Source organism: Mobula hypostoma, chromosome 18, assembly GCF_963921235.1.
Source record: "Mobula hypostoma chromosome 18, sMobHyp1.1, whole genome shotgun sequence".
NCBI classification, from domain to species: Eukaryota; Metazoa; Chordata; class Chondrichthyes; order Myliobatiformes; family Myliobatidae; genus Mobula; species Mobula hypostoma.
In genome coordinates, this window is record NC_086114.1 from 37076292 (window position 1) to 37095177 (window position 18886).

An 18886-nucleotide genomic window follows, 5' to 3' on the forward strand; every position below is an offset into this window, starting at 1 on the left:
GTATTTACAAATAGACAAATGAAAACAAATTATGTACAAAAATTTACAAATGTACAGAGGCTTTCTCCAAGACACATTTTGTCATTAATTTTCCAATATAACTATTCACCAACTGCCAAATCTAACCTCCACACACCTCAGCAAAGCCAAACTGAGGGTTTAAATCTGTCTGCGTAGGGTGTAGTGTGCCTGCTCCCATTAACCCAGGCATTATTTTCGGACGCCCCAAACTGTCCCTTGGGTCTTTTGGGGCTGTTCTGCTGTCTACAAACTGTTGTACCAGTGTGAGTGAAAGTAACTGCTCGGAATGCCTGTGTCTAAAATCCTTATCTTTATGAGTTATAAACTAGTAGAGCACGTTAACTGAAGGGATTGTTTTGATTGGCCAAGCTAGCGATTGTTGTACTGTTGGCGTGTGTAAATGGTGAACTCCCAAGAACTGCAGAATGGGAGGGTAAAGTGTGTGAACTATTGGGGAAACTAGACCAGGGACAGGACGAGGAGGAGTGTCTAACTGGACAAAGGGGCAAGATTAGCGGGTGAATTAGCATTGCAAACCTGTTCTGTCACATCTACACAGTGCGGCATACAACCATAACTCACTGTACTGAACCTACCAACCCAGACGTCTGAGATGTGGGAGGAAACTGAAGTTGCCAGAGAATGAATTAACTCCTGGCAGACAGTGCTGGCGATCAGGATCGAACCCAGATTTCCTACACTGTGAGACAGCAGCTCTACCAGCTGTGCCACTGGGCACCCCAAAACAAACCAGGCTCTTGTAGCCTTTTGAATGGCAGCTAGCAGGTGGCCATGTTCTATCATGTGAAAAGCCCCTCAGTTTAATGCCACAGTATTTGAGACCAGTCTAGAAGAAAACCCAACTGATTAAGCATGTACCTGAGCCAATGCCTCCTCCTCAGCCAATGTCTCCTCCTCTGCCTCAGCACTGTAACTGAGTGGGTGTGAGCACAGAGAGCCTGCATCAACAGCACTGAGGCTAATCAGCTCAACAAACCCAATCCGCTACTTGCCTGCATCCATTTGACTCAACATCTCTCGCCTGGAACTCCTTACAGGGCTCAACGGGGATGACGTTCCCCAAGGCTGAGGAGTCTGGAAGTAGGGCTCATCGTCTCAGAGGATATGAACACAAAACGCTAACTGCCTCCACAGATGCTGCCCGACTTGTTGAGATCTTCCACCAGATCGATATTTGCTCGAGCGCGCGGCATCTACACCCTTTTGTGACGCAGTCCCGGAATGAGGGATAGTCTGTTCAGAATCGCAACGAGGAGATATTCCTTCACGCATAGAACAGTAAATCTTCCGAGGGCTCAGCCCATGAGTTACGGAGGCCCATGGGTTTCTGGATATTTTGGGATCTTAAGGAATGCAGCAGCAGCCTTGAAGGACCGAATGGCCTCTGCTTGCTCCTCATTCTCATGCCATGCCTTTACTGAATTATGTTTGCCTTGGCCCTCTGGTGAGAGAGCCCTCAGTTCTCATTGTGCGGTATGCGGAAGAGGGAGGCACAATGCTGGTATCTGTGAGAGACTTTCAGACCCAAGACCCACTCTGATTCCTCACACAAAAAAAGTTTTGATCCATTTCCCTTGACAAATCCCTTAATCTTCTTAGATTATGCTTTAATCTTTGAACTTCATTGCAGAAGCCTGAAAACACATACCATCAGGCTCAAGGACAGCTTCTAACATGCTGTTATAAGACTGCTGAATAATTCTTAACCTCATATCTACCTCATCACGTCCTTGTGCTTAATCGAACACTTGCACTGCATATTCACTGCAAGTAAAACACTGTATTCTGGGATTCTGCCTTTGTTTTTCCTTTCTACTACCTCAATACTGGTGTTAAAAAGGTTGTTGTGATGCATCTAGCGTGGTAGTGTAGTGGGTAGTGCTTGTCGCTCACTTTCAGCTTCCACCGCTGGCTGGCAGTCTTGCGAAAAGGACAGCTGAGTGTTTAAGTCTCTTTCTGCCAGTACACAGCCCCTCCAACAGCAAGCCTCATAGAGTGCCTCCTCGCTGGTGGCACATGGAAACTGAACTCCTTTCAGACTCAGGCTGAACTACAGAGGATGGAGTTGGAAAATTGGCCTCTGCACACGTAGCACGCAGGCCCACAAGATCCCCAGCTGTGGGTAAATAGCCCCACTGCCTGTGGGCAGACTCGGGAGAGGCAGAAGCTCTGTAGCCAAGTTGGTGCCAAACGTATTGCTTCATAAGTTTTCCTTTGGACTACACTGGTGAGGCTGAGAGGGGGATCTTGACGACTGGGCATCTCAGGATCTCCATACCTTCCGCCCAGGCTTGTGACGATGGATGCCAACCAACCAACCAACCTCAATACTGATGTAGTTAAATGATTTGTATGAATGGCACACAAATCAGAGCTTTACATTGCACTTCAGTACATGTGCAATAATAAACCAATTTACCAACCAGAAGCACAGACAATGGAATCAATAAATTAAGTGCTCAGATGCTTCTTGGGGATGGTGAACAAAGCGCTGCTTAGAAATCCTTTGGGTCAGTGTCCAACTGATGGGTCAAACGTGGAAAGAAGGGCAGTGAAGAGGGAAGATGGAGCAGTTTAAAGAGGGAATTTTGATGTTTAGGGCTACACTGCTCAATAAATTTTTCTGGTTGTGGAGTGCTTAAAGATGAGGGTTAGTTAGGTAGAGTGGCACAGCTATCTTGGAAGATTGCAGAGGTGGAGAAACTCAGAGGTAAGGAAAAAAAGACCATGAGTGGATGTACATTTTAAAATCATTGCACTGCTTACCTGGGAGTCAATGTCACTTGGTAACCAGGGGTGATGGTTTGAGATTTGATTGACATGCATTGAACTAAATGGACCTTCTCACTCATGGGCACTTTAAAAGTGCCTCAAACTTCTGGTTTGTCCTAACACCCACGCTTTAATATACTCACTTCTGCTTTCTGAATTTTCTTTCTGAGAGATCTTTTATATATGAATTTAATTGAGGGGGCCCACAGCTCTTACTCTTCTCAGGTTTTAGTTTCTCTCTCACACAAGAGGTTCTGCAGATGCCAGAAATCTTGAGCAAAATGCTGGAGGAACTCAGCAAGCCCAGCAGCATCTGTGGAGGGAAAAAAGCAGCTGACGTTTCAGCCCAAGGTGACGTCCTGAAGAAGGATCTTGGCCTGAAATATTGACTGTTTTTTCATAGATGATGCCTGGTTTGCTAGGTTCCTCCAGCATTTTGTGTGCACTGCTCAAGATTTCCAGCATCTGCAGAATCTCTTGTGTTTATGGAGATATTGTACTGTATTGTAATTGTATTCCTGTTCAGTAAGCATGATTCAGACATTTGGTATTGGTGTTACTGTCTGTGGGATTATGACTGTAGGCCTCCAAGTTAGAATTCTGCATAAACACGTAGGTGAAGGATTCGAGACGCTGAGTAAATCAAATGTTAAACTTCGAGGTAAAATACAAATTGATCCTGTTCCTTAAACAGTGCCAAGCCTCCCACTTGGAAAATCATGTGGTCATTTGGTTACAGATGAGAGGACTACATAAACTGGGCGTGTGCTCACTCGAGGATGCACTGCTGGAGCAGCTGAGACAGATGTATACGCTGTCTGTAATATGGACCAACATCCCACCTCCCAGCAAAAAGAACTTAGAACTGGACGAGAAAGGTTTTCTATAATACAATTGCTGTGGTAAGGAATGAAATTCCCCATTGAAAGTCATCTCATGTTGGATGGAATTTGAAGGATGGGAGGTGGGTGGGTGGGGAGGGGAAGGGGACAGCAGTAGATTTCAAGCTATTCTCCTGTTAAATTAGTTAACTACTACATCATCATGACAAGGAATTACACCTCCCCCCCCGCAACACACACTGTTTTGATCTGGATTATATACGTAAATATAATCAGCATGATTATGGGAATCATATCATATCTGACCCTATTCATGAATTATCCTGAGATACTTCTATATCTGGATCTAATGTTGATGACAAAGCTAATAAATCTTTTCAAGTGTCCACTATAAAAGGTACCTTGCGCCTGAGTTCAGAAGGTACCATTCCAGTAGGGCATAATTTATGCAATTATTCTTTACACTGTCCGAAATGGGGCAATAACTCTGGTATTTTCATTGAAGATATTCATCAGAAAAATATTACAGTTCAACAAAGTTCCTGTCAAGTTCTAAGAAATGGTCTAAGTCCATGGAATAATATGTACTTTATGTGCAGAAATGGAATCTACATCTCTCTTCCATCTCATTGATTAGCATCTTGTTAGTTGGGGTATGTATTTCTTGCTATGAGACGTACACAGACTTTATCTTTACATCCTGAGTCTAGAAGCAAATGAGACATTTCAGAAGGAACTTGTTTTGCATCAATTTTATTCCGATTGAATGGTGTTGCAAGGAGTACAACAGGAGGCTGCAGCTTTAGAAAATGTAAACAACAGCACTACTGATGCCTTGGGGAAAGTAACAACAGAAATGGTCACCAAGCACTAGATGGTTTGTCAAAATTATTATGGCAATAGATCTTCCATTTGCAGTAAAGGGAGGAACATGCAAGGAGTGTTGTACTTGCATACCTGACGAGTCTGAAGACATAACTGATTTGGCTGATCATATCCATAAAGAAGCAGATAAAACACTGTACATCAATCAGATGGATGGAATTTCTTTGACTGCATTCATTTGAGTCCTGGAAGCTGGGGTTACTCAATATTATGCGTCATAGTATATGTCCTGATACGTTTTATCACAATTTACATCATTTTTTTTTACTTGTACAAGGGAGATCGTTAATAGAATAGTTCAAACTTGCATAAATGTGCCTACGTACAAAGACAATCTATCTAACAACGACATAATTCTACGAATACCCTTTGATATTTCCAGAACTCAGATGAATTTTTGATTATTTTATTATTAGTGTAGATACAAGTTTTTCTGCCACTGAATTTTCAAATGTATTGACTCTAAATGTAAACAACAGGAATTCTGGGCCTCCTGTCCCATGATCCTCTCATATCCCCTTTGCCAATCACCTGTCCAGCTCTTGGCTCCATCCCTCCCCCTCCTGTCTTCTCCTATCATTTTGGATCTCCCCCTCCCCCTCCCATTTTCAAATCTCTTACTAACTCTTCCTTCAGTTAGTCCTGACGAAGGGTCTCGGCCTGAAACGTCGACTGTACCTCTTCCTAGAGATGCTGCCTGGCCTGCTGCGTTCACCAGCAACTTTTATGTGTGTTGCCTGACTCTAAATGTGTTGGGATTACAATGTATAATTGTTATTTTCTTTGTAGTTTAACTTCTTTATGCTTGCTTGCATTTTTATATATTTATCTATGTGTATGAAATTGTTCAGTGTGTTTCCTAATGGCTGCAGTTCTTCTGTACTATTCTGGAAGCTTCTTGTGTATTGCATTAAATGAATAGGGGCTGTCTGATTGGTAACTCTTATCTACAAAATTTGAATAGAATGCTATCTACGGAAATTCAGTAAAATAAACAAACTAGTACAATACGAGCAGACATGAGGAAATCTGCAGATACTGGAATTTCAAGCAACTCATATAAAAGTTGCTGGTAAACGTTGCAGGCCAGGCAGCATCTCTAAGAAGAGGTACAGTTGACGTTTCGGGCCAAGACACTTCGTCAGGACTAACTGAAAGAAGAGCTAGTAAGAGATTTGAAAGTGGGTTACTAGCTCTTCTTTCAGTTACGATACAAGCAGAGAACATTGACTCTCTCTCTTTCCTTTGTTCCTCTCCCGCTGCTGCCTTTCCTCGCTACCAGGCTCTGTTTTTTTGCTATTCTCCTTTTCCAATCCCTCTGCTCACTTAGCACACAATAAATGACAGTGAGCAACAGGTTTTATGCCTCATTCTTGACTTCTGAAGAACCTCAGATCAATAACATCAGCATCCAAAAAAACTGAACTGAATGAAACTCCTCAAGTGCCACCTGACAATCGCTATGTGGTCCACAAACCCGAAACAAGATGATGCGGAATGTGAAGTGAAGTTTACACACTGAAGATATGTGTAAAGTGACACACTCGACCACTCTCATGATACAGGAATGACAAACAGGTTCATTTAATTGTTACAGACAGCTGCTGCAGCAGACAACAGACGCATCCCCTGCCCAACCAAACTGTCCGCAAGAAGGACTAACATCCCAGGTCTCAGCAACAGGAATCTGGAAATGGACAGAAGACATTTTCTGTACTGTGTATCTTCAAATCAGATGGAGTAGCCATGTTAGATATATTTCCTATCAGTCTCAATCCAGCTCACAGTGTATGGGCTAAGTAGGTGTTGTATTGCTCAAAGACAATTCAAATGTGTCGTTAAAACCAAGACCACTTCTCTCCTCTAAAGAAAACTTTTATAGCTTAAACGGCAGGGAATTTTTACCAGAAGTATGTCATCTGGACATCATTTCATTGCCATTGGCCTAGCTTGCTAGTTATAAATTGACAGTCATATATATCCCATATCACCACATATCCAAATCATGGTGATGCCTTCAGGGCTTGAAATCTGCTTTTTATTGTACGTTGTGTGCCATGATTTTATCCATATTGCAGATATCAATTTGGAATCTTGTACAACACACAAGAACATGTTTCTGAGGGCTGTTGGCCAAACGCAGGCAAACGGGAGTAGCTTGGTGAGTACCTTGGTTGGCATGGACCTGTTGGGCCAATGGTCATGTTTCTCTGCTGTGTGACTCTACAAACAGAAGTTGCACAGGATCCCAGGCTACGATGACTCAATAGTAGATTCAAATATATCTAACATGTTGATTTTAAAATTTGACAATCAAGTAAGTTGGCACAAAGCGCCCAACATCAATACCCCAAACAGACCCTGTGGAGGTCAACGATGCCACACAATCTATCTCAGCTTTTTCTCTCTATCTGAGGCTTCAACCTATCTTCTGAGGGCTCTCCAGCTTTTGACAATCCGGCTGCCCACCTTTGCCCCCTGAATTGCCACTGCATTCTCCGCCTATCACATCCATTCCCAACACAGTAACAAGTTTGCACCTACTTCTGGAGACTCAGGTTCAGGGAATAGGTGGCTGACTTGATCTTATTCTGACAGTCCAGGTGGGTCATGCCCTCCGTGCTGACCCCATCGATGGCCACGATGGTATCTCCTTGGCTGATGTTTGCCTGAGCCGCCTTGCTTCCTGGACTAACCTGGAATGAGAAGAGGCATGGATAAAGGTCGGAGATTGGAAAGTAAAAGAATTTAAGAATCAAATGCGCAAATCAACCAACCAACATCTGAAAGGCAAGGACGGGCTGGTGTTCATGTGTATAACCAGTCCGAGCTCACAGAGCACATACAAGACACTCCTCAGTTTATCGAAGAAAACATGCTCCCAGAAAACATTTGAAGAGGAAAAGGCATAATGATATGCATTATAGTCATATTGGTACAGCGTCTTTATACATGGAGAGTACTGCACTATTCCTTAAAACAAGAAAAGACTTTTTGTAAACAGAACTTAGAGCATGGAACAGCACAGAAAAGGAACAAGCCCTTCAGCCACAATGCTGTGCTGAATTACTTAAACTAACAAGTAAACTTAAACTAATTAATTCTGCCTTCATAATGTCCATATCCCTCTGCTCTCTGCACATTCAGGTGCATATTTAAGAGACCTTAAACCATCCCTATCAGAATTGGTTGTCCCTTCACCCCTGGCACATTCCAGTCACCCAATAATCTATGTGCAAAAGAACGTGCCCTGTACACTCCTTTGAACTTGCCCTCTCTCAGCTGGTCAAAGACAGCTTCCCCAAAATGTTAACAGTGCTATAGTGAAAGTCTGTTTTTGAGAACGTTTTTTTTAAGTTGAGGAATTACAGGAGCAGGGGATAGCAGAGCATGATGGCTCAAAGCCTGGGGACACACACCGGATAAATGCCACCCCAAAGTTGCAAAGAACACAGGGTATAGGAGACTATCCAACAACCTGTCTTTGTGTAGTTTTTGAAACATCTCAGACAAAAGATGAATCAGGAACTGCTCCGCACTGAAAAGAAAGACTGTAAAAAAAAAGGAGAAAAAAACAGAAGAATTATTCAGAAAACTATGATAATGCACAGACTGGGACTGTGATTGCAGACTCTGAGGTCAACGCTACTGAGTAGGAGAAGAACCTGCCCTAGAAACTTCAACCATTGTCCCTGCTGATGCTGATACATGTTCCAGTGCCCAGCGCCGACAGACATTGCCTCCCCAGTATCTCCCAGTCAACTCAAGCTCATACAGATCCCAACAGCATGTCCGGCTCTCAACAAGGTTTGGACTCTCCAGGCTGGATGCCATCACTTCATGTAAATGACCCACCCCAATGCCACAGAATCGAGTAGTGACACTGCTGTGCATGGGGAGGTCCGACTGGCAGGTATTACTAAAGGAATAAGTTCCTCCCATTTTGTTCATCCTCCAGCAACAGCTCACATCCCTCGTTGAGGTGGGGCCTGTCTCAACTGATGACCTGCCTGTTGTCTCAGTGTACCCACTTGACTGTGACTAGCACTGGCAGAACCTTCCCTGTGACACAGAGGGATACGGCTTGGAAACTGGCCCCTCAGCTCACCGAGGCTGTGCTGACCATCAACCACTTACTCACACAAGTTCACTACTAATCCCGTTTTATTCTCCCAATCAACTCCCCAAATTCTACCACTCACCTACACAAGCAGGGGCGCCACACAGTGGCTAGAAAACCCACCTAACTGCACACCTCCGCGATGTGGGAGGAAACAGAAAGACGCCCACGTGGTCACAGGGAAAACAGGCAAGCATCACGCAAGCAACATCGAACCCAGGGCATTGGAGCTGGGAGGCAGCAACTGCCCCATTTGCTCACCACAAACATCAGGAAGTCAGGCCTGATGTATTCTGAGGACCTCGTTGCCCCTTCTCGCTCCCAGCTTTACACCGTTATTGCCAGTTAAGTTTGAAACCTTACTGCCTGTAGTGGGCTCAATCTCTCACAGACCACCCCTGGACATTTTTCTCTCCTTTTCCAAAGGAGGTTTATATGATGATTCACACCATTACAATGCCACAGTATTCCACGGGGTAATCTATTTACAGTCAACAGCTTCAAACTGCAACACTGTCATCTCTATCCAGAACGCACTAGAGCCCCTGTGGTCTTGGAAAGCCCCCTAATGTACCCATGGATGCCATGTGCTCCTTCCCACGGGACACACAGGCATAGATTTAACTCTGGAAGAGGGGCAGGCAATCAGCTCTGGCGGGACTCTTGGCTATCTTCCACCTGGGTCCTTGAGTGGCTCCCTAGTCCAGGCCCAGGAGCAAGCTGACTAGAAGATTTCCCCCATCTGACCCACCCCTCTCCGCACCCGGTGACCAAAGATCAACACTGTAGGGCTGAAGTGTGGCCATGCCTGTTGTACAACCAGACAGTTTGACCTGCTTATGACCATAGCTACCTACGACGGAGCGACTCAACCTCACAACCTTCTCTTATGTAGAACAGCAGAGATTCCGCCTTGTCATTTGGTAAAACTGGTCATCCTGCACTGAACTGCACCAAGGCAGGTTCAATCAGTGCAAAGGTCACAGAGAAAAAGACTAAATCAGATGGGAAAGGGGTACATTGCACAGGAGATGACTCTCCTACCCCATACTTCATCTGTGCACCCCGAAGGCAGACAAACGATACCACCCAATTTCCAGTTCATATCCAGTGCTCTCTAGATCGAACGTGGCAAACTGATGGTTGGACGTAGGCTGCTAGGCTCATTGACCGTTGATATTTACGGTAGGTGAGTGGTAGAATCAGGGGGCAGTTGATGGGGCTGTGAGGAGAATAAAAAGCGATTAGAGCAGCTGGGTGCTTGAGGTACAGACTCGATGGGCCGAAAGGAGGTTTCCCCCACTGCATCAATTCCGCGCAATCCTCCATCAGTTCACTCCTGTTACGTATGTGCGGAGCAAAAACGTTGTAGGATTAAATGTTTTTACTGAGTCATGTGAGCCAGGGTACACACTGGGCAACTTACAGTGTGGGAGCAACGCACCAGGCCAGCCGAGACAAGAACGTGCGCACTCGAAAGCCTGTGCAAAAAGAGAGGGCCTTCCGCACAGGGAGACCAAATCAATCCACCGCGTGATCAACCGGCCGCATGCCCACTTGCCACATTTTCACAATCGATCCAGTAACAGCAGCAGCAACCTACAGACATTCAGAAACACACTGAGGAGTTTTGACTTCACACTATCCACCTTGCCCAAACCTCCCACTCCCCATTCGCTCTTAGGAGACCCTGACCTCCGATCTGAAAGGGAAAGCACTTGGTGAAGGCACTGAGGAAGTCTCTGAAACAGCAGCAAATGGAGGCCACAATGGCCTTTTCTCCAGGCTGCTCCACTCTATGACAAGGCAGCATACAATGGGGCAGCCACGGCCTCATCAAACCCATCTTCAGCAGACACTGCCCCATCAGTTACCCAAGGACTGGGGTAGAAGCAAATTCTCCTCATTCCCCAAGCAATGCTTGAGCAATATTTAACATCAGAATGGCACCTATCACCTCCTTGGGCTTGTCATCTCCTTTAAGCCACTGGGGTGGGGGGGGGGTTAATCTGCAGAACTTCCTACTTTTGATTACCATGGTAACCCCTGTCAGTGTGGAGGCAGAGATTGCTGAGGGAGGGTCAGTCCTGGGTGATGGGGGTCCTTAGTGATGGATGCAGCCTTTTTGAGGTATCGCCTTTTGAAGGTGTCCTCAATGCTGGGAAGGCCAGTGCCCACGATGGAGCTGGCTGAGATTGCAACTTTCTGCAGCTTTTTCCAATCCTGTGCAGTGGCCCCTCCATACCAAACGGTGATGCAACCAGTTCGAACATTCTCCACAGTACATCTGTAAAAATTTGCTCGTGTTCGGTGACATACCAAGTCTCCTCAAACTCTTTATGAAATATAGTTGCTGTTGTGCCTTCCTTATAATAGTACCAATATGTTGGGCCCAGGGTAGATCTTCAGAGACTTTTGGAAGGTTATGCCCCAAATGCAGGCAGAGAAGATGCTGTGGTTAGCATGGATCAGTTGGGCCTGTTTCCTACCTACGATTACAAGTGCTGAGCACAGTGCTCCCTGTCTCTGGACCCTGCATTTACATCGACCACATAAGCCAAAATAATCAGACACATAATATGAGCAAATGCATCCAGAGCATTTCTAAGATTCCCATCCACGGCTGCCACAGCACTGCATGAAGTAAGTTGAGCCGGACTCCTTATTAAGCGAAAAGCATATTGCTGACTGAGCCAGTGTGCTCACAGCAACGTGTGTCGGTGAAACAAAGGCCCCTGCAGCTGTATGTGCTCATCAGACTGGCCCTGCCTGACGGACACTTGCCTTTGGTGGGCGTCGGCCAGGCTTGGAGCAACGTGGACAAACACGCAGCCTCCTCCCATGGGGCCGATCGAAGAGAGATCAAAATAAAACCTCCACACCGACTGAAATAAGTACATTCTGTTCTGGGGAACCACAGGCCAAGTCATCCCAAGAATTCAGCTATGGAGGCTCCGTGATTAAACTGCAGTCACTCCTGGACACGTAGCATGTACTCTTAAACAGGATTCAAGCCTGTAGGGCTGTCTCTCCAATATGTTTTGCCATTCTCAAGTCCCTTGGAATGAGCAATGAGGCTGAGAAATTGAGGAGAACCTTCTTCATTCACAGCCTCAAGGGGGTTCAGAAGGATAACTCAGGCTGGATTTCTCAACCCTTTACAAACTTTATTCATGGGCAGAGATTGTGCAGGCTGGGCTCATTTTCCCTGGAGTGAAGGAGGCCTGATAGAGCCATATAAAATCGTAAGGGGCATTATTAGGCTAGGCAGTCAGAATCTTATTTCCCATGACAGGGATACAAAAACAAGAAGGCATGGGTTTAAGATAAGAGTGAGGAGTTTTAAAAGGATTTGAGGGATGATTTATTTTACATGGGGAGTAGTTGGTATTTAGAATGTGATGCCACAGGTGATGGTGGAATTGGGACACAATCTGTATGTGTAAGGGCAGTTAGACCAGCGCTTGCACAGAAAGGATACAGTCCTAGTCGGGGCAAATGGGACTAGCATAGATGGGCAAAAAAGGTTCACGTGGATGCAGTGGGCCTATGACTCTAAGATTAGGTTAAGAACATTAGAATACAAGAGGCAGGAGCAGGAATGGGCCATTCAGCCCCTCATACCGGCTCCATTATTCAATATGACAACAGCTAATCATCTACCACTGTGCCACCTTCCTACACTGGAATTGGAATTGGTTTATTATTGTCCCATGTACTGAGGTAACGTGAAAAACTTGACTTGCACACTGTTCACACAGATCAAATCATTACTCAGTGCAATGTGGTAGAACAAACTACAGCAATAACTGAGTGCAGAGTAAAGTGTAACAGCTACAGTAGACAATAAGGTTCAAGATAATAATGAGGTGGATTGTGAGGTCAAGAGTCTATCTTATCAAACTAGGCCACCATTCAATAACCTTATAATGGTTGAGTACAAGCTGTCCTTGAGCCCGGGGGTATACGCCTTGAGGGTTTTGTACTTTCTGCCATGATGCATTCGGATAGGAGGCTTTCTATGGGGCATTGGTAAACATTGGTAAGGGTTGACAGGGACATGACTCCTGAGGAAGGAGAGGCATTGGTGAGCTTTCTTGGCTGTGGTGTCCGTGTGGTTAGACCAGGACAGTCTATTGGCTGATGTTCACTCTTAGGAGCTTGAAATTCTCAACCCTCTCAACGTTAGCATCGTTGATGAAGATAGAACCATGTACCCAGGGGTGGTCAACCCTTCCAACGGTAGCATTGTAGATGAAGATAGAACCACGTACACCATCCTCTTTCTGAAGTCAACAACCAGCTGTTTTGCTTTGCTGGCAATGAGGGAAAGCTTGTTGTCATGACACCATGTTACTAAGATCTTTATGTCCTTCATTTACTCCGACTCATCGTTATTTGAGATCCGGCCGCCTACTGTAGTACCATCTGCAAACTTGTAGATGAAGTTCGAGCAAAATCTGGCTATGCAGTCATGGGAGTACAGGATTAGAGAATGAGGTGTTGACTCCCAGGTCTCGGAGGTTGCTTGGAGGTATAGCATTGAAGGTAGAGCTGTAGTCATAAATTCAACATCAGTGTCTTTGCGATGAGTGTAGGGCCAGGGAGATGATATCCACTGCAGACTTTTTGATATCACTTACCCAAAACTACATTGATTTCTGTTCTGAGTGCATTTAGTAACTGAGCCTCCACAGTTCTCATATGTAGCAAATTCTGAATATTCACCTCCCTCTGGGTGAATAAATTTCTTTTCATGCCAGTCCTCAACTCCTCACCGTGAGTTTGTGACGCATTTCTGGAGATCCCAGCCAGGGAAAATACCACCCCCTGTATCTACTTGGCCCTACACTCAGAGAAATACTACAAATGTCAATGACCTCTGGAGAGGACTTTGCATCCCCTCATATGACAAAACTGTCAGAACTTAAATCTAGTTCTAGAATTTGGGACAACACTGTAGTGTAGCAGCTAGCATAACTCTATTACAGCATTCAACTCCCCTGCTGTTTGTAAGGAGGAGTCTGTACATTCTCCCTGTGGCTGCGATAGAAAGTTACTTCACGTGGTATCCTGGATGTGAAATTGTCTTGATGGTAAGAAACAGGGTAATTGTGAAAGGTGTTTTTTTTATTCTGGAGGCGCATGATGAGTGGTGTTCCCCTGGGGTCAGTTCTGGGCCATTTGCTGTTTGGCATCTATATCAATGGGTTGGACACAAATCTACAAGGCATGGCTAGTAAGAATGCAGATGACAATAAAATAGGTTCTATCATTACAACGAAGATGATTACCAGTGGGGTCTTGGTCATCTTGGTAAGTGGGCCAAGGAATGGCAAATGGAGTTTAATTCGGAAAAGTCTGAGGTGTTGCGTTATAGGAAGACAAATTAGGGTAGGCCTTTCTTGGTGATCGGTAGGGCCCTGGGGAGTGTTGTTTAACAGAGGAAACTAGAAGTACATGGCTTCCTGATGTTGGTTTTGCGGGTAGAAAAGGCGGCAAAGAAAGTTTTTGGCACCCTGACCTTTATCAGTCAGGGCACTGAGCTTAGAAGTTGGGATGTTATGCTGCAGCCATACAAGACACTTGTAAAGTCTCTTCAGGAACATTGTGTTCAGGTTTGGTCATTCTGCTATAGGGAAGATGCTTTTAAACTACAAAGAATGCAGAGGACTTGTGGGACTCAAGGACTGACTTATGGAGAGAGGTTTCACTGAATGAAGGGAAATCTTAAAGGTGTATGAAATCATGAGGAGCATGTAGTGAATGCACAGTCTTTTTGCCAGGGTTGGGGATTCAAAGGCACAGGATTCAAATGAGAGGACAGGGCTGTAAAGAGGGACCTGAAAGGCATGTTTTTCATCCCAAGGTCACTCAGTTTATGCAATTATAGCTGCCAAAGGAATTAGCTGAGGCAGGTACATTAATAACATTAAAACACCACTTGGGCAGGTACATGGATAGAAACAGTTTAGAGGGATATGGCCCAAATGCAGGCAAAAGTGAAGGACGTCCTTTTAGAACTCAGATGTGGAGAAATTACTTTAGTCAGAGGGTGGTAAATAGGTGGAATTTGTTGCCACAAACGGCCGTAGAGGCCAAGTCATTGGGTGTATTTAAGGAAGAGGGATAGGTTCTTGATTAACCAGGGCATTAAAGGGTATGGGGTGAAAGCAGGGAAGTGGGGATGACTGGAAGAATCGGATCAACCCATGATTGAATGGCACAGCAGACTCGATGGGCCAAATGGCCTACTTCTGCTCCTATATCTTATGGTCTTGAAATGGGACAAGCTTAGATGTAAATCTTGCCTGGTATGGTTCAGCTGGGTTGAAGGGCCTCTTTCTGTGCTGTCTGATCCTGTGGATCACCACTGAGGATAGTTCCACAGCAAAAAGCAACAAATACAAACACATAAGGAGACACACCAGCATAGCAGCTAGCAAAACGCGTTACAGCACCAGTGATTGAGGTTCAATTCCCGCCACTGCTTGTTCGGAATTTGTACGTTATTTCTGTGACCATGTGGGTTCCTCTGGGTGCTCCAGTTTCCTCCCACATTCCAAAGACGTACAGGTTAGTAAGTTAATTGGTCACATGGGTGTAATTGGGCGGTGCGGGACTGTTGGGCCAGGAGGGCCTGAAGTTAGGCACTGACAAAGCACAGAATTCACTGCCTTCGCACCAGATGGTGTGAGCATGTTTTGTATTTTTTCAGACCTGCACCCTCAAATCTCCATCCACTTCGCAAACCTACTTTCCTGTTGTGGTGGTCAATACAACTCTTTCAGACAGTGTGATACTGAGAAGTGGAAAACATTTGAACTTCATCTACCTGAGCTGTTGGTAGACCTGGATGTTAAAATACCACAACATCAACCATTGCTAATGTGGCTGGATTAAGAACTTCCTTTGGTTTAATTCAAACCATTTGTTGGTAAAAAGGGATGGAAATAAATATAGTATCTGTGGAGAATGTTCCCTTACCTTGATTCACACCACTGCATCACCCATATCTCTGCTGCCAGGAAAGTCATGAAGTGATAGAATGCACTGTCAATAGTACCACTAAATGGCATTTGCCTCTAACTTGCCCACCATTCCTCAGTGTATGTTTCACCAGGTCAACTCAACTCCAGACCCCATCACGGACTTGGTGCAAGCAGGAATCAAGTAGGTGAACTCATAAGGTGAGGTAGGAGCTGCCAGGTCTGACATGAAGGTGGTATTTGACCCAGTGAGACATCAAGGCTCAAGTTGAATCTCTGGGCATCAAGAAAAAAATTTCTCAAAAGCCTGGGATTAAGCATTACTCGTGGGAAGATGGCTCAGGTTGTTGAATGCCAACTATGCCAGCCTAGGACATCACTATTAGAATGTTACAGGTCAGTATCCCAGGCCCAGCCATCAGCAGCTACTCTGTCAATGTTAAAATGGATGTTTCTGCTGATATGGAATGATTGATTCCATTCACTGCTTCTCACATCTGCTTGCAGCAAGACCTGGTATGGGCAAAGTAGTGGCAACCACAGAGTTGGCAATGGCTCTCTCCAACAAGAGAGGTCTAAACACCTGCAGATGATATTCAATGGCATTACTAGCGCCATGGCCTTATTATCAATATCCTGGGTGCCACCATCAACCAGGAACTTGACTGGGGATACAAGGGGCTGTAAATGCTGGAATCTGAAGCAAGAAACAATCTGGTGGAGCAACTCATCGGGCCAAAACTTTGAATCAGGACTGCCTGGACCGGCGAGATTAATATTCAGGGCTCCAAGAGCATTGGAAATTAGGAATCCTGACACCACAAAGCCATTCCATTTTCTATAAGACATGCGACAGGAGTGCGATGGAATACTCTCCAAGTGTCTGAATAACTGTGACTCCAACTAATGAAGTAACTTACCATGTTCATGACAAAGCACTTCCCTAACTGGTACCCTTTGATCACGTTAATTACTCATTTCCCCCTTCATTGGTCCAGTCACCACCGCAGCATGTACCAAAAGACACAGCTGTTAGCCACCAGGTTTCCCGAAAGCCTTCACCTCTACTACACAGAAGGATGAGGGGCAGCAGACAAATGACAGCACCATCACCTGCAGGTTCCCCTCCAAGTCACCAGAGTGGGGGGGTCCATCCTGACTTGGAAAAATCCCTCCAGTCCTTCATTGTCTTTCGTCTAAATCCTACAACTCCCTTTCGAACACACTCCGAAGGACGGTTAAGGACGAGGAATAAGCGCTGATCTTGCCAGATGTATTCGGACCCCATGGATTTAATAAGTTGAAGGGTCTTGGCCTGAAACATTGACTGTTTATTCCTCTCCATAGATGCTGCCTGATACTGTAACCCTGTTTCTGACATGGGTAAGTGGTAGAATCTGGGGCAGTTGATGTAATTGTGGAGAAAATAAGATGGAAATTGGAGTGACGCATCTATGGAGAAAAGTAAGTAGCCAAGATGATGCCCTAAGGAGTTTAAGCAGACTCAATTGGCCAAAGGCCTTGTTTCCCCAACTGTATCTCCCTATGGTTCTGTGATATCTGGACACTTGTCAATACAGAGACAACTGTTCCCCATTGTATGCTGAAATCTGATCCTTCCATCAGGGCTGCTTATGGAGACACCACCGATCTTGACCAGGTGAAGATGATTGGGTAAATCATTTGCTTCCATGACAGTAAACGGGATTGACATTTCATGCTGTGCAATCAACCTCCACTCACAGAAACAATCCTACTTTTATCAGAAATCTCTGCTACAGGTATAGGCAGGACTTCCACGGAGAATGAAGCTCTGCATTCTGCTCTCACCCAACACTGGCTAACCCAATGGAGCCAATACTGAAGTTGTGCTTTCTTCAGAAGCACCCTCACCTCTGACCAACTGAGACCAGACAGCTCGTTAACCCAATGACATCAGTGCATTCAGGTCAATGGGCTTTCCAATAGCCAGGTAGTTCACTCCACCTATCTGTCACCATGTGGGGTTAGAAAAAGGAAACTGACATCCTTTTAATGAAAGACCATCAACCTGACACATTAATCGTGTCTTTCTTCACAGATGCTGCCTGACCTGCTGAGCATTTTCTATTTTTATTTCAGGTCTCTAGATTTAGAGACCCTTTGGAATGCAGATTCCCATCAGATGCAGTCAACAGCTCAACCTCTAATGGATGTGTTGAGCCACAAGATAAATCAGACAGCTTTGTTGCAGGAGACTATGACGGCAAACGAATGCAGTGTGGATCTCAAGGACATGGCCGGTAAACCTGGGACCTCATCCGGAAGCCAGATCCATAGGGAAAAGAGTGAGTACAACTCCATAGTACTGCATTAGTGGACCACTGGTGTGGCATGGTAGTGTTGCAGTCAGCGTAATGCCATTACAGTGTTAGCGACTCGGGTTCAATTCTACCACTGTCTGTAAGGAGTTAGTACATTCTCCCTGTGGTCACATGGATTTTCTCCCGGTGCTCCAGTTTCTAGCCGCATTCCAAAACAGGCACAGGTTAGTAGATTAACTGGCCACACAGGTGTAATTGGGTGGTGTGAGCTCACTGGGATGGAAGGGCCTATGACCATGCTGTATCTGTAAATAAAAATAAAGTACTGGTGCCTGGGATGCTGGATGGTAAACCTGAAAGGGAGAAGATCATAGTTTCTCCTATTGAGTGGAAGTTCACTGCGTTTTTCACAAAGGGGGCACTGAGTCCACAGAGGCAACACCTAATTTGCTCGCACAAAAGACTCAGATTATTTGTTAGGTAGTGTTCATTGGAGATCATGAAGTTAAAAGTTGCTTATTGTGGGCACATTACGCGGAGAGATAACATCTTGTCGGACTTGCTATATGGAAAGATGGAGGGAAAGAAAGGAAGACAAAGAACAACATGGCTGGATAACATCAAGGATTGGACCAAGCTGGACAAGACTAGGGACGTTGTGGACAAGTGTCGGGACAGAGCGGCATGGAGGGAAATCGTCCGCCAACTGGAAATTCCAGATGCGACCTAACGACGACGGTGTTCATTGGAAGTTGGATACTGACTGCGGCACTGGAAGCACATCCCTGCGACTCTTCACATCACAAGATTGAAACAGATGTTTCTATGTCTCACCTGAAGGACTGCCCTGTTGACCGTGTCGAACTGGAACACTTCCCTCCACTAAGTGTTGAGCTGCTCAGTATAGACTTGTCCTGTGGCTTACAAATAAAG

At 45.2% G+C, this 18886-nt stretch overlaps 1 protein-coding gene across 1 annotated transcript in view; it reads right to left on the bottom strand.

Annotated features, from left to right (window-relative positions):
• The window catches only part of ldb3a (LIM domain binding 3a), a 179264-nt gene that overhangs the window by 105154 nt on the left and 55224 nt on the right, over positions 1-18886 (bottom strand). The window contains exon 3 of the mRNA XM_063070731.1: positions 7086-7237. Within this exon, the coding sequence (XP_062926801.1) occupies positions 7086-7237 (152 nt within the window). The remainder of the gene's footprint in view (positions 1-7085; positions 7238-18886) is intronic.